General features: G+C 41.3%; 1 protein-coding gene across 1 annotated transcript; it reads right to left on the reverse strand.

Moving 5' to 3' along the window:
- Positions 1-719: 719 nt before the first annotated feature.
- GABRR3 (gamma-aminobutyric acid type A receptor rho3 subunit) lies at positions 720-26695 on the reverse strand. Its single transcript, XM_027551830.1, has 6 exons — positions 26478-26695; positions 22240-22322; positions 21043-21183; positions 16305-16457; positions 7010-7206; positions 720-1404 (listed from the first exon to the last, which is right to left on the reverse strand). Exons 1-6 carry the CDS (start codon positions 26690-26692, stop codon positions 1102-1104), a joined length of 1092 nt encoding a protein of 363 aa, XP_027407631.1. The 5' UTR covers positions 26693-26695; the 3' UTR covers positions 720-1101.

Raw genomic sequence — 26695 nt, forward strand, 5'->3', positions numbered from 1 at the left:
TTTGCAGAACCTCGGAAGCACAGTACATATAGCTCTACTTTAACATCCATTGCACTTATTATTGACTATAGCTGCCATTTCACTGTTCCTACTATGCTGTGCACTGACTGATGGCAGGAATGTCAGTTTGTATTCATTCTTTTAGTATATCTAACACCTAATAAAGTACCCAGTACATGTAGGAGGTCAATAAACATTTGGTAAACAAAGGCAACTAATTAAATACCTCCAAAAAGGTATGAAAGCTACAAGATGCTATTATTGAAAATTAATGTATAATAGCAACTTAGTATTAGGATGGGAAGACTGACGTTTAGATTTTTTTGTCCTGCTTGGTGTCAATAATGCACGAAACAATAGTAAAATAGGATAAAAGACTTGATTGGAGACGGAAGAAGGATACTCTTCAAGAGGATCTCAGCTGTATGAGAGTCCATGGTGCCACCTTGATGCTAATATTCTTCCTCAGAAGGATCCAGTGCTGTCAGGGAATCTGACAGCTGGCTAGCACTAAGAAACAGAGTCACCCTGAATAATTGGCACTGAAAAGTTTTTACTGAAAGTGAAAAGTCAGTCGTGTCCGACTCTTTGCAACCCCATGGACTGTAGCTTACCATGCTCCTCTGTCCATGGGATTCTCCAAGCAAGAGTACTGGAGTGGGTTGCCATTTCCTTCTCCAGAGGATCTTCCTGACCCAGGGATTGAACCTGGATCTCCCTCATTGTAGGCAGATGCTTTACCATCTGAGCCACCATGGGCATAGTCAAGCTTAATTTTTCACTCAAATGCAGATAATTTACATTTAGAAAGCAAGGAGAGTCCAGATAAAGTAGGTACAAAGCCCTTCCCTATGGAAATTGGTTTTCCATATTATGCATGCTTGTGACCCTTACTGATAGAGCCAAATTCTCCTAAGAACTTAAAGTCTTTCCTTGAGGTAAATCAGTCAACTTTCACATTTTCTTTAGGACAGGATAGGTGATTGGCTGACTCCAGTTTAGTCTGGTACCATCCAACTTATAGTTAAGAGTTGGTGGATTTCGTTGTTGTTTTTAACATAATCTGACTCCAAACACATTTTATCAATTGGGATTTCCTCTTCAAACATAAATACTCCAGTAGAACAAATTAAACGTAATGTACACAGTGGGAAATAAAATCCTTGAATAGGTGTCAATGACATGGTTGTTCTCCAGAATGATTCTACCAACCTGCCCTCCTAGGGATTTTCTCCTCTGTATCCGAGGTGAATCTGCACTGAGATTGCCTATGCATCTTCCTTGCAAGGCGTCCTCTTCTGAGTGTAGAGAAAAGGAAGTCTGGTCCATGTCAGTCTTACAGTCATGATAACAACCATCAAAGGCCATGGCTTGAGTTGCCTCAATACTGTACATTCTAGAAATCTAACAAAAAGACTTTGTTAGTAAGTCATGAATATGGTTTTAGGAGAAGGAATTACAGTCAAATTCTAAACAATCAGATTTTTAAAACAGTTTTAATAAATAATAAGAATGCTTATTTTAAAGAGTAAAAGTCTAGTTTTGCTTCTGGTGTGTGATTAAAACTCACCATCATAAATGGAAAACATCATCTTAGACATCCATTTTTAATATGGATTTAAGGAGCGAGTATTATACAAATATTTGAGCATTATACAAATAAATGTACCACAACTATAATTGAAAATGTTTTCTAATTTAGTCCTGGCCTGTTAGACTGTACCACTCAATGTTTGTTTCCCCAAGAGGGACATTGTTTCAGGTGTTCCTTTCTGTTTCTGAGTGGTGTGAATTGTTTGCTCTAAGTTTGTGAATTGAAATGGAATATGATGTATCAACTAAATGGACTTGTTTTTCAATGTAGTTTTCCTTTTTAGAAAAAAACAGAGCAGTATGCTTAATCAGTGTTTTTTTTTTTTTTTTTTGTCCCAAAACAGAATAATAGCATCTGGTGATGCTTTCCGAGAAAACAAAATCTCTTCTTGATCTATAGGGAGGTTTAAAAATGAACAATATACACTGGCTACTGTTGGATGAAAGTACTCAGAATTCAAATCGGAGGCTGCAGAGTAAATTCTACCAAAACATGTATTTTGTTTGTACTGACTCAAAAGCCTAATGTTTTACTGAATTCAAAACGCAAAGGGACAATTTTGTGAAGTCAGTAAACTAACCAGCAAACCATATTAGAGTTATGTTGTCCCTTTTTGTTTTAGTCCCGGAAACTTTCCATAGTAAGATGAAAATGGGTAAAATAAACATGAAATAGCATCAAGATTGAATTACTAACCAATAGCCAATAATAACATTAATAATATGTTCAACTCTGGATCAGAGGATAGAATAACTGTGTATAGTCCCCTTGGTGGTTTTGCTAGCCACCCAGAACACTGCTGAGTTGTCTCACTGAACATCCACACTTTTATCTTAATAAAAATGTCACTGTGGTGCTATGCTCAGTTGTATCCAACTCTCTGTGACCCCATGGACTGTAGCTGCCAGGCTCCTCTGTCCATGGAATTCTTCAGGCAAAAATACTGGAGTGGGTTGTCATTTCCTACTCCAGGGGATCTTCCCAACCCAGGGGTCAAACATGGGTCTCCTGTTTGCAGACGGTTTCTTTACTGTTTAAGTCACCAGGGAAGTCCCCAAAATGTCATTAGCATGTTAAGAAAAGATATACTCTTCTTTGAAAAATAAGGGTACCATTTTCTTTCTCCATTATGATAATTTAGATCTCTAAAACTGATTAAGTCTTACAGTGCACAATTTACCAGCAGGCTGCTAATTTCCACAAGTAGGTAAGTTGGCTGTTTCAACAGAAATAGCTTTTGAACTGGTCTTTTCTTTTTTTCTCTCCAGCTTGCAAATAAGCACATAACTAAGGCATATTATATCTAAAATGTAGTTTTGACGGTCTTAGACTGAATTCTAAGTCCTAGAATTAGGAAAACATTTGGGTGAAGGAATAAGAAATAAAATATTAATAGTTTCCTTTCTCCTTTCTGGGCAAAGGTCAACACCAGGGACAAATTTTCCATGGCCCTTGCTGTTCTCCCAGCTCTTGGTGTCTGGGGGCCGGGGTGGGGGTGGTTGGGACAGGTGTGCGGTGGTGGTGATGGGTGGTGGTGGTAGGAAATGACCTGTGCTTGGTGCCAGTGGTGGTTTAGTTACTAAGTTGTGTCTGAACTTGCAACCCCAGGACGGTAGCCCACCAGGCTCCTCTGTCTATGAGATTTCCCAGGCAAGAATACTGGAGTTGGTTGCCATTTCCTTCTTCAGGGGATCTTCCTGAACCAGGGATGGAACCCACATCTCCTGCATTGCAGGCAGATTCTTTCATGGTTTCACAGGGAGGAGCTCTGTAGCCTAACATTCCTGGTCTTTCCCATCATTTGAGGGCTTTGGAGGCGGGAACTAGCACATGTGGCTTAGCCCCTTTGGAGTTACTTTGGATCTGCATTGGTGTCCAGGTTTGTTCTCTGAAATGAGGTAAAGGAGACTGTCCTTACAGAGAAATCCTGAAGCATCAAAAATTTCCCCTGACCAAGGAGAGTAAGTACATTGAATACAGGGATGAAATATTAGTGGGACCCCCCTGGCTCACAGATCTAAGGCACTTTCTCCAAACTACTTTACCAGTAACAAAGATAAGATCATCACATCCATCTGTCTGGCTGCTGCATCTCTCTCTCCCTCAAACTGGTTTCCCAACTCAGGTACAGAGAGAAGAGGTATCATCGATTAACCCCCAAACCTTCAGATACATGTTTCTTCCTTGTGTCTCACCAGAGCATCCCAGCCCTTTAAAGATCTCTTTAAAGATCTCAAACAGCCTGTTCCCAAAACTGCTACTCCTTCAGAGCGTATGCTCTGGGCGCTAGTCACAATAAGAATGTAACATTTGTGTAGCGCTATATAGTTTGCAAAAATTTCAGATGCATTTATTATAACATTTGATCTTCACAACAAGGTAATAGAGAAGAAATTCCACCGTTTTGCAAATACAGAATGAGACAGTCTGGGATACTGAGCTAGGTTGTTAGGTTTGGCATCACTTTTGACTCCAAATCTGTGCTCTTTCCTTTGTCCCACAAACATATGAAGGGCAAGTAGGACTCTTTTTTGAGAAAATTGCAACTTTGAAGGAGGCTTAGAAGGGTGGTTTCCAGAGGTTGGGTGGGGGGAGGGGAAATGGGGAGTTGTTTAATGGGTACAGAGTTTCAGTTTTGCAAGGTGAACACTTTCTGGGTTGTATTGGAGAAGGCAATGGCAACCCACTCCAGTACTCTTGCCTGGAGAATCCCAACAGTGTAAATATTCTTAATACCACCAAACTGTACACTTAAAAACAATTAAGATGGCAAGTTCTATGTTATGTGCATTTTACTACAATTAAAAAATGTCTTTTAAAGTGAATGCAGCTGCCGCTAAGTTGCTTCAGTCGTGTCCGACTCTGTGCGACCCCATAGACGGCAGCCCACCAGGCTCCCCCGTCCCTGGGATTCTCCAGGCAAGAACACTGGAGTGGGTTGCCATTTCCTTCTCCAATGCATGAAAGTGAAAAGTGAAAGTGAAGTCGATCAGTCATGTCCGACTCTTAGTGACCCCACGGACTGCAGCCCACCAGGCTCCTCCGTCCATGGGATTTTCCAGGCAAGAGTACTGGAGTGGGGTTTAAAGTGAATAATGCTTATTAACTCAAAAGAATCTCTTCTGTGGTACACAGAAGATTGTGTACAATTGATCAAGTGAAAAAAATTCAGTGATCACAGATGTTTTGGTGGGGGTGGCTAGCAGTACAGGTGGGAAGACGAAGATGTAGGTTTTGGGGAGTCAAAGGACTAGATACAGGTGGCCAAAATCACTATAATGCCTCTTTCTTCAGTTAACCACTACCCACATAAAGACAAAACAAAATAAAAAAAGAACAAAATTCTTTTCCTCATCACTGTCTTCTCTTTCACTTCACATCTTACCTAATCATTGCTGTTCACAGTGTGCTGTGGATCAGTGGAGTCTGGGCCATCTTAGAAATGCAGACTCTTAGCTCCCACCCAGACCTACTGGGTGAGAATCTTAACAAATCCCAGGTGAGGTGCGCATTCTGATCACTGCATGCTTGTCTAAAAGCTCCTGATTTTCTCACACCTGCATAGCAGTCACTGTGTATGTGACAGAAACACGTACTTCCATGCTGTCGACAAAAGGAACTAAAGAATCTCTGATGAAGCAAAATCAGCTTCCATTACAGCTTTGACTCAAAGGATATGAAATTTAAAAAATGAAGTAGCATTAGGTGATCTGAATTGTGATTGCAGATCTGTTAGCTGTGGATCTTTAGGCAAATCACTTCACTTCACTAAAACTCTTCTGTTTCAGTTTAGAAATAGAGATAATAACCACTCTGAGGCCTACATCGTGGAGCCAATATGAGGGTTCAGTTCAAGAAGAGGATATAAAAATGTTCTTTTTAAAAAGGATTAAATACTCTCACTAGAAGCATAAAAAATATTAAATAATGTTTTGGTATGTATAAATACTCATTTAAGAATTTCTTCTTAAACCAGTGTGAATGTATCACATTAAAATTATTGCATTATATATATACATACATATGAAAATATATATATACACAATATATACACACACACACACACACACTTTGACCATATACAATACTGATGCAAAGAACCAACTCATTGGAAAACACCCTGATGCTGGAAAAGATTGAAAAAGAGAAGAGGACAGCAGAGGATAAGATGGTTGTATAGCATCATCGACTCAATGGACATGAACTTGGGCAAACTCTGGAAGATGGTGAAGGACAGGGAGGTCTGGAGTGCTGCAGTCCATGGGCTTGCAAAGAGTTGGATATGACTTAGCAACTGAACAACAGCAATACATATATATGTGTATCAAATTAATTTGCATGTGTGTATGTATGTATACACACATATTAATTGGATCCTCTAGGTTTCTGAAGTAAAACAGCATGTTTTACTTCAATTGGTGCCCCAACCCTTTGTGAATGGAGCAGGTAGAGATCAATCAATCCAGGTTGATAAAGCAATGTCATAAGAAATATGTGACAACACTTAGGACCCAGAAGGCACCTTGTTCCCTGTATATGGTGAAGAGAAGAACCTTCCTTTATGCTCTACCACTCACCTGAGTGACAAGAAAAATAAATAAATCCTAGCTCTTGGTGGAGATCTATTATTTACTGGTTGAGAGCACAGCCTTTGGAGTTGGAAAGCTCCAGAAGCATATCTTGATTCCTCTAAAGCTGTGTGACCTTGGTAAAGTTACTCCCCAACTGCTCCTACTTCACCTCTGTAAAATGAAGGTGATAAAGTACTGTCCTCTTCAGGTTACAGTGAGAATTAAGTAATATAATATGTTGGGTGGTTAGCACAAAGCCAACAGACAAGAAACACTCATTAAACGTTAGCTATCATCATCCTTGGGCTTCCCTAGTGGCTCAGATGGTAAAGAATCTGCCTGCAGTGCAGGAGACCCAGTTTAATCGCTGGGTCAGAAAGATCTCCTGGAGAAGGGAAAGGCTATCCATTCCCGGCATTCTTGCCAGGAGAATTCCATGGATAGAGGAGCCTGGCAGTTCATGGGATCACAGAGAGTTGGACAGGTTTGAGTGACTAACACACACATACACACACACACACCATCAGCATCATTCATCTACATGAAAGGATATGATTTGTACATCAACCCCTTCTTTTCCAGGGTTAAAGTCAGTAGAGGGGAGCACATTGTGAGAAATTCCTCATACAGAAAACCTCCTGGCAAAACTTTCTTTTGCGATGCCAAGGAAACCAGCCAGCGCAGAGCAGAAAGGGTAAAGTTCAAGATTGTTTGTCATAAACTTGCATTTTGCCAAGTTACACAAACTTCATACAAGGGTTGCAATACTGCCAGAAGAGGGCATGGATGAGGATAGCCTTTTTCACATTCCAAAAAGGATCCAGTAGTGAAAGCAAGGCAGTACCTTCCCGGTCTTCTTGAATCGTTTCCGCTCTTCCACTGTGGTGAAGTAGTTCACGGCTGCGTACTCAGTGACTGACAGGAAGACAAAGAGGGAGCTGACCCACAGGTACACATCCACAGCCTTGATGTAGGACACCTGGGGCATGGAGGCACTCACCCCGGAGAGGATCGTGGACATGGTCAGCACCGTGGTGATTCCTGCCATTCAAGAACAGTGATGAACAGCTCAGTGACAGCACCATTCAGCTTCAGGTTCCAGAGCCAGAGGACACCAGGGGGGACATTTCCAGGTCGCTATCTGCTGATCACAAGTGTGTGAGGGCCAGGAATCTCAGCAAGTCAACCGAGTACAGCTTGAGCCTAAGCCAGAACCTCCCGTTGGGTTTCTCTTGCTGTGTCTTTTTCTTACCCTCAGCCCCACTGTCCATGATGTTCCCCTTCCCTCCAGCTAAAGTTTCCAGAGTCAGACGTGTCCCTAAAGATTCATGGCTCCTACCCTCAGCTGGGCCTCTTTTAACCATCCCAGAAAAGTAAAAACGTATTCCATTTTTAAAAATTCTCTGAGATTGTCTATACCAATTTTTTCAGATCCTGCATATATGCATTAATACACAATATTTGTTTTTCTCTTTCTGACTTACATCACTCTGTATGACCATCTCTAGGTCCATCCATGTCTCTGCATATGACCCAGTTTTGCTCCTTTGTATGGCTGAGTAATATTATATTGTAAGGAGGAGAAGGGGACAACAGAGGATGAGATGGCTGGATGGCATCACCGACTCGATGGGCATGAGTTTGAGTGAACTTCGGGAGTTGGTGATTGACAGAGAGGCCTGGCATGCTGCGATTCATGGGGTCGCAAAGAGTCGGACACAACTGAGCAACTGAACTGAACTGAACTGACCTCACTAAATATTCTGAATATTCATTGAAAGGACTGATGCTGAAGCTGAAGCTCCAATACTTTGGCCACCTAATGTAAAGAACTGACTCACTGGAAAAGATCCTGATGCTGGGAAAGATTGAAGGCAGGAGAAGGCAACGACAGAGGATGCGATGGTTGGAAGGCATCACCAACTCAATGGACATGAGTTTGAACAACTCCAGGAGTTGGTGATGGACAGGGAAGCCTGGTGTCCTGCAATCCATAGGGTTGCAAAGAGTCAGACACAACTGAGTGACTGAACTGAACTGAACTGAACTGAAGCAGAAATAGAGACACAGACATAGAGAACAAACAGATGGATATCAAGGGGGGAAAGGGGGAAAATGAATTGGGAGATTGAGATAGATATATACACACTATTGATACTATGAATAAAATAGATAACTAACGAGAAACTACGGTATAGGACAGGGAACTCTACTGAGTGCTCTGTGGTGACCTAAATGGGAAGGAAAGCCAAAGAAGAGGAGATATATGTATAACTGATTCACTATGCTGTAGCAGAAACTAACACAACACTGTAAAGCAACCATACTCCAATAAATTTTTTAAGAAATTTTAAATTGAAGGATAATTGCTTTACAGTATTGTATTGGTTTCTACCAAACATCAACATGAATCAGCCATAGAAAAAAATTCTTCTGAAAAAGACATTAATTCTAAAACCATTTCCACCACTATTCCCCATCATTTCACAACTTTTACGGTTAAGAAAGTATCTTCATGTCAATCTTAAATCTTTCGTTTGTCAGGGAGTGCTCTTTAGTAACATTAAAGATTGCTGTCCCTGTACTTTTCTTTCACATAGAATACTTACAGGCCATTGTCATTGCTCTCACTTTGTCCCATGTTACTGAAACTACAGCTCAGTTGCGACTCAGATTGGAAGTGTGGTGGTGGAGGCTTAGTTCTGAGTAAGTATTTACTAAGCAGCTGCTGCTGCTAGGTACTTCAGTCGTGTCCGACTCTATTCGACCCCATAGACAGCAGCCCACCAGGCTCCCCCGTCCCTGGGATTCTCCAGGGAAGAGCACTGGAGTGGGTTGCCATTTCCTTCTCCAATGCATGAAAGTGAAAAGTGAAAGTGAAGTCGCTCAGTCATGTCCAACTCTTAGACACCCCATGGACTGCAGCCCACCAGGCTCCTCTGTCCATGGGATTTTCCAGGCAAGAGTACTGGATTGGGGTGCCATTGCCTTCTCCGACTAAGCAGCTGCTAAACACCAATTACTTTTTGCCCCACTCCTCCCGTTACCCTGTCTCCTATTTTTCCCACTTCTTCCCTACTATTATTCCCTTCTTACTGCTTTCTCTTTCATTTCCTTTTCTCTTCCTTTCCCTTCTTTAATCCCTGCAATGGGCATCAGAGGTAATGAGATCAAGATTCTGGGGGACAAGGAAGAAAGGAGCGACTGAGATTTCCTTAATAAAAATGACAACTTTAGGGAGAGCTCTTCTGTGTCTACACTGATTTCTCAGAGAGAGGCTGCAAGAGTAGTGCCTGGAGAGAAAGCCTAGTATTGTAAATATTCGAAATGTATGCTGGCTGGCATGGTTTTATTTCTTAACTTCCCACCAGGGAGGTGCAAATGGAATCCTTAATGATTTTTATAAGTTGTGAGGACATTTTAATGTCAGCAGACAGAGTCCCAAACAGCAGGAAGAACACTGTGATTTACTCCTAAAATGTACAGACACAGCAGGTGGACAGCTCTCAGCCACACATTCCTACCTTTTCAACAAATTCTGTCATTTTGTAAGGTTTTCATCTGAGGGAGGCCCACATCAAAGACAATGACAGCGCTACAGAGCTATTCAATTTCAAATTAAGTTTTTTCCTGTGGATGGTGTAGACCAAAGCCATTTGTCAATCTGACAGTCACTGTGGGAGGACCTGAAATCTCACCTTCACATGGATTTGAACTCCAGAATAAGAAACCTAAATGCTTCTCCAGCAATTACCATTACATGCAGGCCACTGACTCATTGAGTCTCACGTCTCCCCAACAATGGTCATGTCAACAGTGTGCATATTGGTGGATACCATTAGCATTCCTTGCTACATAAACATGGAGATATGAAATTTTTATTAAGGTACAGGTGTACGTATCAGAGAAGGCGATGGCACCCGACTCCAGTACTCTTGCCTGGAAAAGCCCATGGACAGAGGACCCTGGTGGGCTGCAGTCCATGGGGTCACGAAGAGTTGGACACGACTGAGCAACTTCACTTTCACTTTTCACTTTCATGCATTGGAGAAGGAAATGGCAACCCACTCCAGTGTTCTTGCCTGGAGAATCCCAGGGACAGAGGAGCCTGGTGGGCTGCCGTCTATGGGGTCACACAGAGTTGGACACGACTGAAGTGACTTAGCAGCAGCAGTACGTATAGCTGAAGCTGAAATTAATAAATACAACTTCTTTGCCTTTATTGAATGTTTACCCACCACTGCTGCTGCTGCTGCTAAGTCGCTTCAGTTGTGTCCGACTCTTCGAGACCCCATGGACTGCAGCCCACCAGGCTCTTCCGTCCATGGGATTTTCCAGGCAAGAATACTGGAGTGGGGTGCCATTGCCTTCTCCGTTACCCACCACAAACCTAGGTAAATATTAGCCACACATTGCAGAAAAGAAATATGAGTGAAAAATGGCTAATTAGCCTGAATTTTGCCAGGAGCAGAATCGAAACCTTCTCTCTGAATATAGAAACCCATGCTTTTATTTCATGCAAACCTGTGGCCTCTCATTCTGAACCTGAAAAGGAAATTTCCTTTTGTTTTTAAGATTATAGACCAGTCTCTATATATGGAGTATCTCTGAGACAAGATGCTATAAAACTGAGTGTGGAATTATGTCAGGAAGCATGAAGGTATTTTGTGCTTTTCAAGAGGCCAGAAGTCTTATTCTGTCAGGATTTCACTGGTAAAACTATGAAAATCCTAAATGAATATTCCTGTTTAGTCGCTTACCTCATTTGTTCAAAATTTTTTAAATGTTTCTTCTTACTGGGTTTTGAAGATATGGAAGATAGAACTTCATTTTCTTTTTTTTTTCAGTGACAGTAACATGAGGCTTAGCAGATGAAATAAGGGTTTAGAAAAACACACAAATACATGCTCTTGTCATGTATTTCACACTGATGACTGTTGAGTCAATAAAAGGAGATTGGATCATTTATATTTGCCAGATAGCAATAAACAAGCAGTCATTTTCTTTAGAAGGGTGCTTAGTACAACTATGGAGAAGGCAGTGGCACCCCACTCCAGTACTCTTGCCTGGAAAATCCCATGGATGGAGGAGCCTGGTAGGCTGCAGTCCATGGGGTCACTAAGAGTCGGACATGACTGAGCGACTTCACTTTCACTTTTCACTTTCATGCATTGGAGAAGGAAATGGCAAGCCACTCCAGTGTTCTTGCCTGGAGAATCCCAGGGTCGGGGAAGCCTGGTGGGCTGCTGTCTATGGGGTCCCACAGAGTCGGACACGACTGAAGCTACTTAGCAGTAGCAGTAGCAGTAGTCCAACTAACTAATGGTAAGTTTATTTTTAAACCAGCATTCTAGATTTTCCTGTTTAAAAGAAGCAGATGGGGAGGGTGGGGAGTGGGGAAAAGGGAGTAAAGGATGAGAAAACTGATGTATAAATTCCTAAAGCAATAGAATTTAGAGTGAGGAGTATTACAGCTACATTAAACACACTTATTATGTCTTGAGCCGCCCCTTAGAAATACATTAATCTTGACAAATTGTATTCCTTCTAAGCCCATTAAAGTTAACACTGCAATAAAGGAGTTTTGACTTATATGAAGTGAGCATTTAGTCAAAGAAAGGACCTGTGTTGGAATTAGAGAATTATCTTCCCACCTACTGAAATCGCTATGCATAGATAGGAAAGCATTGAGACAATATTTAGTCTGGACCCTGAGACTCAACTTCCCTGAGCCATGCAGTTTCTCCTCTCTATTAATTCTTAAGGTTACATATGAGATCCTAGGAGCCCTTCAGTCAGGGGAGGATTGTTATCTATTTTTATTTCTCATTGGCTATGTTTTGCCATACGTGATGAGGCAAATGTCAGGGGTGTGGGGCCCCATGCCAGGAAAGGATAATGTTTCCTGAACTGGCAGAAGACTAAAGAGGTGGTAACTGACAGACAGCTCAGATCAGCCTTCAAGTGCCTCTGGGGGATGGGCAGACAGTGAGAAAGAAAGCTATGAAAGAATTTAAGGGTGATCTCAGCTTCTGAGTGGATTAAATGGGATGCAATGCAAAGACCACTGGATTAGGAGTCAGAAAGGGATCTAGAGAAAGGAAGGAAGCTTTGGTTGAGTGCTTCGGCCACTGTAGCCCTGAGCTATGCAGTTTATACACATCGATCTTTGTGAGGGCATGAGGGCCTACAGAAGATACTTAGAACTACTAGGTCAGTTCACCCCTCAGTAGCTGTGTTGTAGGGAGCTCTTTTGAAAGGAAAGATGTCTACATTCATCTTTAAATGAGTAAAAACATTTCCCCTGTGGGCCAAGGCAGAAAGAAAATATTAAGTGATGTAAGAGAGAGGAAGGTAGGCTGGATATCCCAATACTGCTCTTTGGACAGAAAGTACCAACCATTATCTCACAGATGTGGTGCCAGAGTCCACTGCATAGGTGTTCTAGTTACTTCTATAATGGTAAAATGAATAGCTTCTAAGTATTATTTTCCAGGTATATGGCATAGCCTCCATTATGCATTTTTCTTTATGAATGAATACATGTCTGAAAGTTTTAGTTGCCTTCCTTTGCCAGGAAATATCTGTCTATCCCAACAGGAATGATAGAGGCAAGCAAAGAAGGAAGAGGATGAGAGAGGGGAGAAGAGAACCCTTCATGACAGTAAAAACATCCTTGAACAACTTTGTAAGAGTTCTTCACTCCTTATCTGTGTAAAATTGAATAGAATCATAGACTAGTATTTTAACCCAATACATACTCTGAGTTATGATTGCTATTATCTCTAGTAATAGAATTGCCTAATCACAACTGATACTCTGTGCTGTTCTGCCTCTATTGTTCTTTATCTGAAACATGACAGACGTGGAAGGGTTTTAACCAGCAAATGATTCATCCTTAGTCAGCAAATGAACCCAAATGCAGAAGAGTCTTAATGAGAAATGAATCATCATTGTTTTTAGTTAGTAACTAAAATACAGCTATTAAAAACATGGTGGGCAAAATACTGGCAGTCTAACAACTATATATTAAGCACAAAATACGTGCAGGGCACTGTGCTAGTCACCATCCTTGAAGAACTCATATTCTAATAGAGAAGACAAGATGAGCTACCAACCCACCCCACAGCTGAACAGGAAACAGATGAAGCAGGTTCCTTAGGAGAGATACAAAGCGCTCTGTGGTTCAAAGATGAGAGAGACCATACCTGCCTGAAACCATCGGTAAAGGCTTCTGGCTTGTTTAGAAATGGCCAAATTTGTCAGAGAAAGACAGGTAGGGAGGGCATTCTAGATAGAGTGGGAGTCAGCACAAATGTCCAGAGGTGAGAGAAGCAGATAGGCACAAGGGCCTGTTTGAGAACACTGAATATTCAAATTGACTGAAGCTTATTAAGGTAAGTCTGGTGGCTCAGACAGTAAAGAATCTGCCTTCAGTGCAGGAGACCCAGGTTTGATCCCTGGGTTGGGAAGATCCCCTGGAGAAGGAAATGGCAACTCACTCCAGTATTCTTGCCTGGAGAATTCCATGGACAGAGGAGCCTGGTAGGCTACAGTCTATGGGATTGCAAAGAGTCAGACACAACTGAGCTACTTTCACTATTAGGGCAAGTATTTTAGGGCAGGGGTGTGGCTGAAAATTTGGCAAATAAAAACAGAATATTCAGTTATATTTGAACTTCAGATAAACAATGAATAATGTTTCAGTATCAGTGTGTTCCATGCAATATTTCAGATGTTCCTATACTCTAACATTGTTTGGTGCTTAACTAAAATACAAATTTAACCCAGTATCCTGTGTTTTATCTGACAAGCCTCAAGGGACACCTTGAATTCCAAGTTGAGTGTATTTACTGCAATCACATTTGAGATTGAGAGTATGATGATCACATTTGTGTCACAGAAGTATCACTCTGGTGGTAGGGTTGAACTTGAGCAAGAAGAAAAGGAGGTGAGATAAGCAGTTACAAGGCTTCTGCAAGCCCAAACTCCATCTTTGTACAAATTACTGAGTGGTATCCCTTCCTCTGGAGGATGTCACTCCAAACCACGTGCCAAGGAGCTTGGGCTGGATCTCTGCTCCCCACTAGGTGCATCTATAAGTTAGGAGTTTGGGAGTAACAGATACACACTGCTGCTGCTGCTGCCGCTGCTGCTGCTGCTGAGTTGCTTCAGTCGTGTCCGACTCTGTGCGACCCCATTGACAGCAGCCCACCAGGCTCCCCCGTCCCTGGGATTCTCCAGGCAAGAACACTGGAGTGGGTTGCCATTTCCTTCTCCAATGCATGAAAGTGAAAGTGAAGTCGCTGAGTCGTGTCCGACTCTTAGCGACCCCATGGACTGCAGCCCACCAGGCTCCTCTGTCCATGGGATTTTCCAGGCAAGAGTACTGGAGTGGGGTGCCATTGCCTTCTCCGACAGATACACACTACTATATATAAAAGAGATAACAACAAGGACCTACTGCATAGCACAGGGAACTGTACTTAATATCCTGTAATAACCTATAATGGAAAGGAATCTAAATCACTTCGCTGTATACCCGAAACTAACACAACACTGTAAATCAACTATACTTCAATAAACAAATAAATTAAAAAAAAAAAAAGATGGCAAAGTATCTTTCAAAGAACCTGAGGGTGGGAGGAAACAAAAGCCTGAGAACATAGTAGTGTTCTAGAAATGTTTGTTCTCTCTATTAAAATGAAGGAGGGACACTTCTGATTTGTATATTATTTTATATAAATCTGCCTAGCAATTTCCTAACTCTGTAGACACAAGCAGCACAGAATTTCAGTGTTGCCCATTCAGTCCAACCTCCCTGAGAGCCAGCTTTTATTGCTGTCATTTTCATGATATAAGAGCTAAGCAGTCAGCTTCAGGGATCCCATTGAAACTCATGTCCATAAACCTTTAGAGACTGAATGCCTTTCTCATTCTGTCTCAAGGGCTGGAAATGGGCCTTTAGTCTCTCTTTGGGTCTATACTGCCCCACTGCCGTACTGAGGTCAGGGCCAGGCTGGTCTGATATGAAGGAACAGCCACAATAATTTAGTTACTCATTCAGATGGTATTTCCCCCTTGAAGACATTCAAGACTCAAATGCATGTGAACTGAAACTTTTAGTAGGGGAAAGAGGTAAACAAATCATTAATATTAATGACAATTTATGTCTTTCAAATATCTTTAGAAGTATGCATATAATTTGTCAACATTAACTTAGAAATCACTCCTTCTGGAATGAATTGTGTGATAATTATGATGACTGTGAACCACTTATAACAATCTTCTCCCTAAACAGAGCATTATGGGTGAAAGAACAAAATCAGCCCAAATGAGAGAGTTCTGCCCCAAACCAGCCAAGAAGGCAGGTGGGTTTGACTCCTGGGTTCTCATTAAGTAACATGTTGTCTAAGTACTTAGCTTGGCAAGTCTACTTTATAAGGACTCAATCAAAATCGCTAAGTGGGTCTGAAGTGGTTTCCATAAATCTGTGTGTGTGACAGTGGCATGTGATGTCTCTAGATAGAGTGACAATCACACCTGTTAATGAGGCTGGCAATGTTTCCCCATTTGTAATCTCTGAAGTGCCACGACACCTAAAATTCTGCTGTAATGGATTCTGATTTCAGTATTTATTAACAGGCTATGCCATAATTTTTTTTAAACTAGCTCTTATGTTTCCAAATTCAAGCATTCGACTCTCCAAGAGGTAATTTATTAAGGTACCAATAGTAGAGTGTAAATTCATCTGAACTGAAAACTTCTGCAATGTAAGGGTTTGTCAGGCAAAGTGAAGTGAACTTGGGCAAGAGACAGGGAGGTTTTCCTGAAAGGCAGAAAAGAGACATTTGTGAAGTGAGTCTGTTTCTGCTTCATAACTTCACCCTCTCTCCTCCCTACCCTCCACCTTGGGTCAGTTGGTGCAGTCTTCATACTAAATGTCTTGGTTTCCGAGGAAAGAGTCTAGCTACAATTTGCCCTTATGGCTGTCAAGCCAAATACTGTAACCTGAGTGCACATCATAACTATCCCTACTAACCCATCACCCTCTTTCCCTCTCCACATATCACCAATTCATTCACCCTCCTTGACATTTCTCCCACATTAACATTTCACAAAGGTACAGAAAGACTCACCCAAGGAAACTCTTGCGGGGACAGCTCTTCGGTCGATCCAAAATGAAACCCAGGAAAGCATTACCATCAACATAGCTGGGAAATAGGTTTGCAGGACAAAGAAGAAAATATGTCTCCTTAGCACAAAGTTGATGAAAAGCCTATTATACCAACCTATGAGGAAAAGTCAAAGTTTTCATCAGAACAGGCTTTTTTTTGGTGGAAATGCCATACTTAGTGACAATAACCTGCTTCTTTAGACTCCAAGCTCTTAGGTAACATGGAACTTAAGACACCCTTGTTTACCCAGTACTGGGATAGGACCTGGGCCTCCAATGTTGGTTGAACTAACTGAACTGCAGTAGGTTTAATTGTCTGACTCAAAGGTTCTCCTTTAAATTTCATATTTGCTGTTCAGGGATGAATGGTTATTATATTTTGTGGGGTGGCCTTTAGAGACCTTACTCCAAAATGTTTTGTGTTTGCAGTGTTTCTTCAGGTGAAAAAGTCTTCAATATATGGCTAATGACTGATGCAAGAGCCAATAAACCACTTATGAGCTGTAACAAATGACATGAAACATTTCATCTGGAGGAAAAGATTCACAGCAGCTTCTCTGTCCTTGGATTCCAAGTTAGGATCCAGATAGCTAGGGATTCAAAGAGGGGCTGGGGGAAGGGAGTATCCATAAACAATTTTTATTATTTCAAAGTTTCGAGGGTACCATTAATTTATCTATTCTAATCTGTTGAAAAGTAGCCAAATGGTGTTTCTTTGTCTCTTGTTGGAATTATATAAATTCATGTTGGTATTAGTTTGTACTGATCAAAGCAGCAGTTTCAGTCATGTCAATATGCATAGTTTGTTCAGCTTCCCATTTCACATTGGCTGCAAGGAACCATGTTTAGAAGGTTAGAGCATGCTTTTGGACCATCTATAGGACTTCTCTGATGCCATTTCCTGGTAACTACATGTTAGATTCTATATGATAACTTATGCTTATTTTACATTTTTCTTTCTCATATTTCTCTTTCATTTCATCTTGCTTTATTTTACAATGATGCCAATCTTATTAAATCTTTCCTAAAGTAAGCAATGAATAATGAAAATATACCTTTTATAAATAAGTGGTAAGATTAATTTTTCCATTATAAATGCAGTTGACGGTAATCCAAATTATTCAGGATTTTAACCTATATTTTAACCTATATATTTTAACCTATAGTCTTTTAACCTATAGGTTAAAAATAATAAAATTAAGTTATAGGTGTTGCAAGGTTGGAGAACTCTTCTACTTCCCCAGTAGTAATTTCTGAACCCAAGATGGCAAACTTACTAGACAGATCGGGTAAACATTTAGGCAAACATATACCTGGTCAATCTTCACTGAGTTTGCAGACTGTATGCCTAGTATTCTATTCTTAATGAACTGTTGGTTACCTTTCTTTTTCCTACTTGTTTTAGTTTCTCTCACTATCAGTTGATATGCATCAGGAATACTAAACAATTTCATTACCAAGAGTAATAAAAGATACATGATGTATTATACTCTAAAGTCAAAATATGCCTTTTTTTAAGCTACTCATTGTCTTGTATTACCCATGTTACATCCCACTTTATTATAGTCTGCAGTTGAGAGTTTTGATTATGGCTATAGAGTGGAATAATAGCATCTCTGATGTTATAGCTTCGTATAATTATTGTGAAATTATAAGGGATAAGGAAAAGCTGGAAACTACTTCATAAAGACACACTTACGCATATGCTTTTAAGTTCTGAAATGTATTTGGGCAACGAGGTCTTTTTTTAACTCATAATTTTCTGAATAATTTTTTTTTTTTTTTTTTGGCAACCAAGCAGGAGACATGTTGCTCTGTCTTGAAATTTTTCTGGGAAGGGGAGACGAGGGATAGTTCTGTTGTTGAAGTTGTAGCTGGGAAGAGCTCCCTTTACCCACCAGGAAAGATAGTGCTGCTCTGGAAAGGAGTGGAGCTCTCATTCCGGGAGTGCAAAAGAGTAGGACTCTATTTTTGATATTTGACTACTGATAGCTCTCTAGCTCCACTTCTCCTTCTGCTCCACACCTGGGCAAGCTAGGAAGAAAGCCAGATGTTCTCCCTTTACTGATGGAAAGATCAAACCATGAAAACATGGCCCCATGCAAGGAGCCCTCACTTGAGTCCCACTTTCTAAGCACCACAGAACCCCAAGTCCAGAGGCCCCTTCCTGTTCTCTCAAGACATTTTCAGATATGCTTTGAAGCCTGCCCTGCTCTCTCTAGAAAACCTCATTATGTAAGTAATAAATCTCTGTATACCCTTTCAGCATCTGTGTGCCATCACCAGTTTTGACATCTGAACCAAATTTTGGGTGGAAGTGTCCACCCACCTCCATCTGGTTGCCACATGGTAGAAAGAAAGGAAGTTTATGAAAGAGAGAGAAGGGCTGGAGAACTGGCAGCAGGGAAATGGAAGAGGCGGGCAGTGACTGGGCACTTAGTCCAAGACAATGTCCAAGAAGATTTTTATATCCAAAGACTGTCACCTTCAATGGCCTGTTGATGCTAAGGCTTCATTCTGTGTTGAAAGGCTAAAGATGCTGCTGCTGCTGCTGCTGCTAAGTCACTTCAGTTGTATCCGACTCTGTGCGACCCCATAGACGGCAGCCCATCAGGCTCCTCCATCCCTGGGATTCTCCAAGAACACTGGAGTGGGTTGCCAAGTTTCATTATTGTAACTATACTTCTGACTCTTGTAACTGAGCCAGAATTGTAATTTTTTTTCTGTATAGCTGATTTAGGAGTGGCGGTTATGGTGGTTGTTTTAATGATAGGCATGAAGACAAAATATAAAATATTTTTATGAAACTAATATGTTTAATTTGAGAAAAACACTTGAATTTGGCTCTCAGGTGACCTTGTTTGGTAATTCATGGATAATGTGAGGAAGAACTATTACCTACTTGTGAACTAAAATAAATTCTAAATGCTGATCTTTTCAAAACCTAAGAAATGCTTGAATGAACTCAGATATTAATAACTTGATATTTGAATACAACTTTCAAAATGCTTTATTCTTCTCTTTTAAAAACAAGTAATATTAGGGGACCATTTGGGGCTCCCAGGTGTTGCTGGTGGTAAAGAATCTGCCTACAATGCAGGAGATACAGGAGACTTGGGTTTGATCCTGAGTTCGAAAGATCCCCTGGAGAAGAAAATGGTAACCCTCTCCAGTATTTTGCCTGAAAAGTCCTACGGACACAGGAGCCTGGCAGGCTACAGTCCATGGGGTCACAAAAGAGTCGCATATGACTTAGTGACTGAGCACACACACATACAGGAGCCCATTTTAATCTTTCTCATTATAAAGTATGTCTGTGTAACAACAAAAAAATAAAGAAGTATTGAAATAAAATTTAAAATTTCCCCAATATCTGTACTTACTTCTCATAGGCATATAAAGTGCAAGAATCACTTTACTGATCAAGTCATTCGGTTGCTATTTATTGAGCATCTATCATGCCCCAGGTTTGAGGTGCTGGGTGAGAGACAGCGAACAAGGCAGACAGATAGATCCCTACACTCTTTCTAGCCAGGCACTCAGATAAGAAAGCAGTCAAACAGAGATGTATTTCAGGAAGTGGTTAGTGCTGTGAAGACAAATACGCATGGGGAATGGCGAGGAGGGAGGTTTATTGTACATAGGATGGCTAGGAAAGCACTCTTTGAGGAGATGATATTTGAATAAAGTTCTGAGCAAAACGGGGAAGCTGGTCATGAAAAAATCAAGGAAAACACACCAGGCAAAGAAAGGTGAAAGCAGAACTCCTGCAAGTGGAATGAGGTGGGTGTGTTTGAAGACAAGCAAGAAGTGGGGAGGCCGGGCAGCGAGCGGTGATTGGTGAGGTCAGAGCCTTAGGCAGAGAGTGATCATGTAGGGCCTGTGGGCCATGATGAGAAGCTTAAGTTCTGCTGTAAGTTTGGTGGAAAAGCACCGCAGGGTTTTAACAGGAAAGAATTGTGTTCTTCATGTTTTCAAAAGAACATTCTGTCTGCTGTATGAAGAGTAGACTGCAGGGGCCTAGGGGAAGCTAGACATCAGTTAAAGGTGTTTACATGATAAAGACAGAAATGTGTACACATGGTCTCTGACCTAGGATGCTTTGACTTATTTTGACTTTATGATGGTACAAAAGTGATGAATATTCAGTAGAAACTGTACTTCCAGTTTTGAATTCTGATCTTTTCCCATGCTAGCCATATGTTCTTGCATGATGCTGGGCAGTGGCAGCAAGCCAGCTTTTGGTCAGCCCCATGATCTTGAGGGCAAACAACTGATATACTTGCAATCGTTCTGTACCCAGACAACCTTTCTGTTTTTTTCAGTTTCAGTACAGTGTTCAATTGCATTACAGGAGATAGTCGACACTTTACTTTAAAATAGGATTTGCATTAAATGATTTGCCAACCATAGACTAATCTAAGTGTTCTGAGCCTGTTTAAGTTTGGCTACGCTACTTTATGGTGTTCAAGAGTTTAGGCGTATTAAATGTACTTCAGCTCATGATGGGTTTACTGGAAGGTACCCCATCGTCAGCTGAAGAAGACCTGTATTGCAAAGATAGAGACGGCTGCTGGGAAAAGAAGGATATATTATTGGTCAAATGGGAGGCTTGTTTGGACTCAGGACTAGCCACATGTGCTTTGCAGACAGCAGATGCTTAATAAATGCTCATGACTTGTCCACACAAAATACTGCACCTGTACTGCTATAGAAAGCAAATCCACTGGATGCACTGAACTCCTCAATGAAAAACTGAGACAGGGAAATGTGCTCATCAGTGTTTAGGGACTTGTTTCCATGTTTCCAGTAGAGCATTAGATCCTCCTCATTGTAGGCATCTAAGACAAGAAAATAACATCCCTGCAGTTAGAATGAGCTCCTGTAAGTTCCTTGAGGTCCATGATGGTGCTTTATAAAGTTCTGTATCCCCAGGGTCTGGTCCAATGTCATGGTTCTGAAATATATGTTTGCCAAAAGACTGATAATACCCATATCATAAAACACACACACACACACACACACACACACAAAAACCCTCCCCAAATTAGACCCTGATTACTGACAGAGTGTGGTTGGGTTTTCTCATGCCCACATGATGCTTTAAAAACTCTCCAAACAGCTGTTCGCCTGTCTGTGTGCACTGTGATGTCACAGCACCACCTCTCACTCACAGGCCTGATGCCAAGGCTTTAGGCCTCAAACTGGTTTTGTGACTGTCTTGGATGAAATTGCAAAGTGAGCTGGGCTTGTAGAAAATTCTCTTGTAAGATCAAATAGTGTGACAGAGAGTTTCCAATGGGTTTGGGGAGAATTGTCTCTGTAGGAGACATCCGTTGAGATTCCCAGCACTTTACCTGCATCATGAAAAATTGCAGTCAGCGTTTAATAAGTCATGTCAAAAATAGCTGGGGAGGGGGTGTGGATCTAAGTAATTGACAGGGCTCTGGCTCAGATGTCCTTTGACAGGGCTTTGACTGGGTGATCTAAATCTAGAGCTGGGTTTTTCTGGGGAAACAAGATACACCTAATGGAAGGTTGGGATTCATATAAGAACATAAATGGCAGAGTTTTCTAAATTTGCCATTCTATGTTAATAACATTAGCAAGAATACACGTTTTTAAGGAGCTATTCCTTTAAAATCATTGTGAAAACTGCAGAATATGTAGTTACCAAAGCATTTTTTTCTTGACTCTTTTATCTTCTCATCTGCAAGACAATTTGCCATCATCATTCTTACCCAAAAGACCAAGCAAACAACCAACCGATAAGCTTTTTTGGATAAACATATTTAATTTATATCAAAATGTTCACATGCTTGTTAAGATATTTACTGCAAGTATGTGATGGTGTGTTCAGACTACAGGTACTCACTCCATCGGGAGGTTACACTTACAGCTTTCCAGTTCAAGGGAACAGTTTTGAGTGTCAAGAGGAAACCTGCTGAAATCCATAAAGCACATTGCTGAAACAGTTATCCTATAGGAAGAATAAGAAAAAGAAAACTGCAGGTCATTTCACCACATGGTCAAATAAGGAATGTAGCTTAAAGCTATCTGACACTCTGCCTGTTTTGTGCACCTTTCAAGAATAATGCCAAACAGGTGTCATCATCTTCTATCCAAGTAACCCATAAGGAAGCAAACCCAGGAAGGTAGGTGATTGCTTAAGACCCAGAGTTAATGAGTGAATTCCTGCTGTAAGAATTGCTTCTGATCTCACCATTTCCTGGTCAGCTTCCTCTATACTTTCTGGCTTGGATGTCTTCAGAAAAACACACTTCAAAGTGAGAAGACTTTAAATAGACTTAAATATTTTCTGCTTTTTGGAAGATTCAAACTTAAATAGTTTCCAGTAATAAAGAGCTGGAATGGTGGTAATAAAAACCTATGAGTAAAGGTTTCCTTCACAAAGCAAGTTTACCTGAGGAAATTATCTTTGCAGGAGTGAGTGGAAAGCCGGCAGCATTTTCAGTTAGAGATCTATGTGCACAATGCATAATTCAGGTGCTATTAAGTCAAAGGGCTTACATACTGATGAGGGCTGTTCTTCACATTTTATGTCCTCCTAGCTTTTCCTGCGGAGAAGGCAATGGCACCCCACTCCAGTACTCTTGCCTGGAAAATCCCACGGATGGAGGAGCCTGATAGGCTGCAGTCCATGGGGTCACTAAGAGTCGGACATGACTGAAGGACTTCACTTTCACTTTTCATTTTCATGCATTGGAGAAGGAAATGGCAACCCACTCCAGTGTTCTTGCCTGGAGAATCCCAGGGACGGGGGAGCCTGGTGGGCTGCCGTCTATGGGGTCGCACAGAGTCGGACACGACTGAAGTGACTTAACAGCAGCAGCAGCTTTTCCTGGCTTCAGGCAGAGGCTGCTGAACTGTGGTACCCACAAAAGCAGATCAGAGGTTCATAAAGGGCCCCTGAGCAGGTCTGCAAAAAACAAAGGCAACAGCTGCTCCTACCCATGGCACCCCTCAGTTAATCAGAGGGGGAAAACCATTTTATCTGCTGTGCTTTGAATTCTACTGTCAATAGTCATGCAGGAAAATGCCAAACCAGGGAGGGGTCTGGATAACCTTGCGACACAAAACATACTCATTTTGGCATCTTCCTGGTACTTTAAAAAAGGACGTATGAAGTCTTTCAGTCTCCTTCCTTCAGAGTACACATAAATAAATTAACAGCCAAGGAGATTAGGTAGACAGTGTTAAGGAAAAAATTATTCATGACACTTGTTTAAAAAATGGTAAGGTAGACTCTATTTAGGATAGCTACTATAAATTTTTTTTTGTAATTGGGAAGAGAGATTGGGATCAACTCCAAACATAACAACTGGGAATTTATAGCAAAGGAACAAGGAGGCCAGGATGGGGGGTGTGCAAGTCAGTGGATGGAAAATTACTAAGAGGAAACATAAGGGGTCGGGGGAACCTGGCTAAATGGACCTAACAGAATTCTTGCTGAAGGAAGGCCAGGTGGTCAGATGTCAGCTGGGGGCTGGAGAGGTGGATGAGGAACCTTATCAGATATGGAGGGTGATCAGATATTGAGGACAGGGGACTCTGGCTAAACTGACCATGCAGAGACAGAAACAGAAGCTCAAAATCAGGGCCAATGTGAGAAGACAGTTCAGAGGACACTGAGTAGAATTTCGTCAAGGAGAGACTCTTTGTCAGTAGATGGTGTCAGAACCAAGCCTGAAACCAGGTGACCTGGCTCTGGGCTTGGACTGGCTCTGCTGTCAGCTGAAACAGCTGTGCAGACAACAATTCTGAGTCCTCCTGTGTTTGGAGATCTCCAGACCAACCTCAGCGTCAATGTTTCATTAGAAGGACTTATAGAACTCATCAAAACTGTTATACTAACAGCTAATCATTTATTGCAATGAAAAGATACCAGTTAAAATCAACAATGAAATTAATATGCACAGGGCAGGTTCCAGGAAAAACCAGGAGCAAGTTTCCAGTTGTCCTGGACAGGGCTATATGGACAGAGCTTACTTCTCCTAGCAGTGACATATGACCACATGCATGGAGTATTGTCAACCAGGGAACTACGTGAGCCTAGGGGTTCAAAGCATTAATTGAGGGTTGGTCAGCCATGGCTGATCTTGGTCTTTAGCCTCTCCAGAGGTCAAGTTGATACCATGTGGCTCAGGGTCTTTGGGTAAACAAAGACACACTTATCAGGCAGGATATTCCAAGGGCTTGTAGGTTATTTCCCAGGAGCCAGGCAAGAGCCAAATCTTTCTTTGGAATGTGCAGGGTAAGGACAATTCACTGAGCTACTTCTCCAGTGGATATCCCCTCATCAAAAAAATTAATTTAAAACAGATGATTTCTTGGCCAGATGCTGCTGTTCAGCTGCTGATCCCTACTAAAGCTTGATTCCAGTACTTGTTAGAGTCCTAGGTTACTTCTGATGTAAAAGTTCTTATGGAAAGTGGTACTTTCCTCTCATTTCATTTTTTAAAAAACACTGATAGCTTTTTATAAAATGTCCAGTAACAGAATCTCTGCACTAGAGCGAGCAAGGTGTTTTTAATGAATAAAAAGAACATATTTTCATTGTAAACAATTACCATAAACTTGGCAGTTTAAAACAACAGAAATGTATTCTCTCACAGTTCTGGAGGCCTGAAGTTTGAAATGAATATCACTGGACTGAAACCAAGGTGTCAGAAAGACCCTGCCTCCTCCCAAAGCTCTAGGGTGAGATTCGTCTTTTGCTTCTTACAGCTCCCGGAAGTCGCCAGCATTCCTGGGCTGGTGGTTGCGTCACTCCAGTCTCTGATTTCACCATCACACTACTTCCTACTCTACCACGTGTGTCAAATCCTCCCTCTGCCTTTCTCTTACAAGGACACTGATGATTGCATTTAGTCCAACCCAGATAACCCAGAATAATTTCCTTGTCTCAAGACCCTTTATTTAATCATGTCTGCATAGTTTCCCCCCACCCCCAGTAAAGTAACCTTCCTAGGTTCCAGAGATTAGGACATGGATATCCTCTGGAGAGCTAACTTCTTTTTCAGTTTACTATTGAATCTTTCTGGGATATCTAAGACATTTGCAAACATGAATTTCTTGGATTTACCAAACATTTTTAAGATTCTATGGTAGGTCAGTCAGTAAGCACTGGACTCATTAGGCTAAAAAAAAAAAAAATGTTATAGTAAAGATGGAGGGATATGATAGCATAGTGTCTGAACAAATATTTTATTAAATTTTTTGATATCCAACAGAATTCAGAACTCCTATTTACCATTTGGATAGGTCCATTAGCACAGATCAAATATTTTAAATTAAAATTTTGTTTTTCAACAATTTTTAAATGAAGAAATCAGGGGTAACATGCATGATGACTACATCTTCATGTGAAGAGTGAAGGACATACTTAACAAAATTATTTAGTTAATCCAAGATTCCAAGACTGCTTGGTGGGATGCAGGGTGGGGTGGCATTGGTCTTAGCTCCATTTTGTCCAGCCTTATTTCCTATCATTCTCCAATAATATGCCCAGAGTGGGTACAGTTAGATTAGGAAATCATTCTTTAAAACCCAGAAGTTAGGGGCTTCCCTGGTGGTCCAGCGGTTAAGAATCCACCTTGAAAAAAAAAAAAAAAAAAAAAAGGATCCACCTTGCAATGCAAGGGATACTAGCTTGATCCCTGGTGCAGGAAGTGTCCATATGTTTTGGAGCAACTAAGCCTGTGTGCCACAACTATTGAGCCCAAGCGCTGCAGCTTCTGAAGCCCACATGCCTAGAGCCTGCACTCTGGAACAAGAGAAGCTGCCGCAATGAGAAGCTTGCCTACTATGGTGAAAAGTAGTCCTGCTCTCCACAACTAGAGAAAGCCCGCATGCGTTAACAAAGACCCACCACAGCCAGTAAATAAAGAAATAAATCTTTAAAAGAATAAACAAAATGCTAATTATTAAAAGTCATTAAAGAAACAAAACCTGGGAGTTAGAATCAGGAAAAAAGTCACATCTTCTGCTTGTCTGAAGCTCCAGCATTACCAAACACAGCAATATTGGGAGTTCAGCCTGCAGGGAGCCCCCCTAGTACTGGTGCAGATGGTGCGGTGCCAGGGAGCCCAAGGCAGGAGACAGCCCTCCTCACCTGACACTGAAGAGGACGCTTCCATCGGGGTGGACGCGCAGCATGATGTTCTCCACAGTTGTGTCGTGGATGAAGGATCTCTTAGAATGGACAAAGAAGATATCAGGCACCCAAATCTTTTTGATTAATCTATGATCAAAAGTCATACTTTTGTTGGTCTTGCTGGGAAAGGCGAGCCTTTCATCTTTCCAGTAATGCCTGAGATAAAAAGTCATTGT

The sequence above is a fragment of the Bos indicus x Bos taurus genome, chromosome 1, assembly GCF_003369695.1.
Source record: "Bos indicus x Bos taurus breed Angus x Brahman F1 hybrid chromosome 1, Bos_hybrid_MaternalHap_v2.0, whole genome shotgun sequence".
Lineage (NCBI taxonomy): Eukaryota > Metazoa > Chordata > Mammalia > Artiodactyla > Bovidae > Bos > Bos indicus x Bos taurus.

What these genes read in the sequence shown, in the direction of transcription:
- GABRR3 (XM_027551830.1), bottom strand. Translation starts at nt 26,692, where the DNA reads ATGACTTTTTATCTCAGGCATTACTGGAAAGATGAAAGGCTCGCCTTT. An exon ending in CCCCGCAAGAGTTTCCTTGG is followed by an intron (nt 7,207 to 16,304) that starts GTGAGTCTTTCT and finishes CTTGAATGGCAG; the next exon opens with GAATCACCACGGTGCTGACC. An exon ending in GATTCAAGAAGACCGGGAAG is followed by an intron (nt 1,405 to 7,009) that starts GTACTGCCTTGC and finishes TCTTTTTGTTAG; the next exon opens with ATTTCTAGAATGTACAGTAT.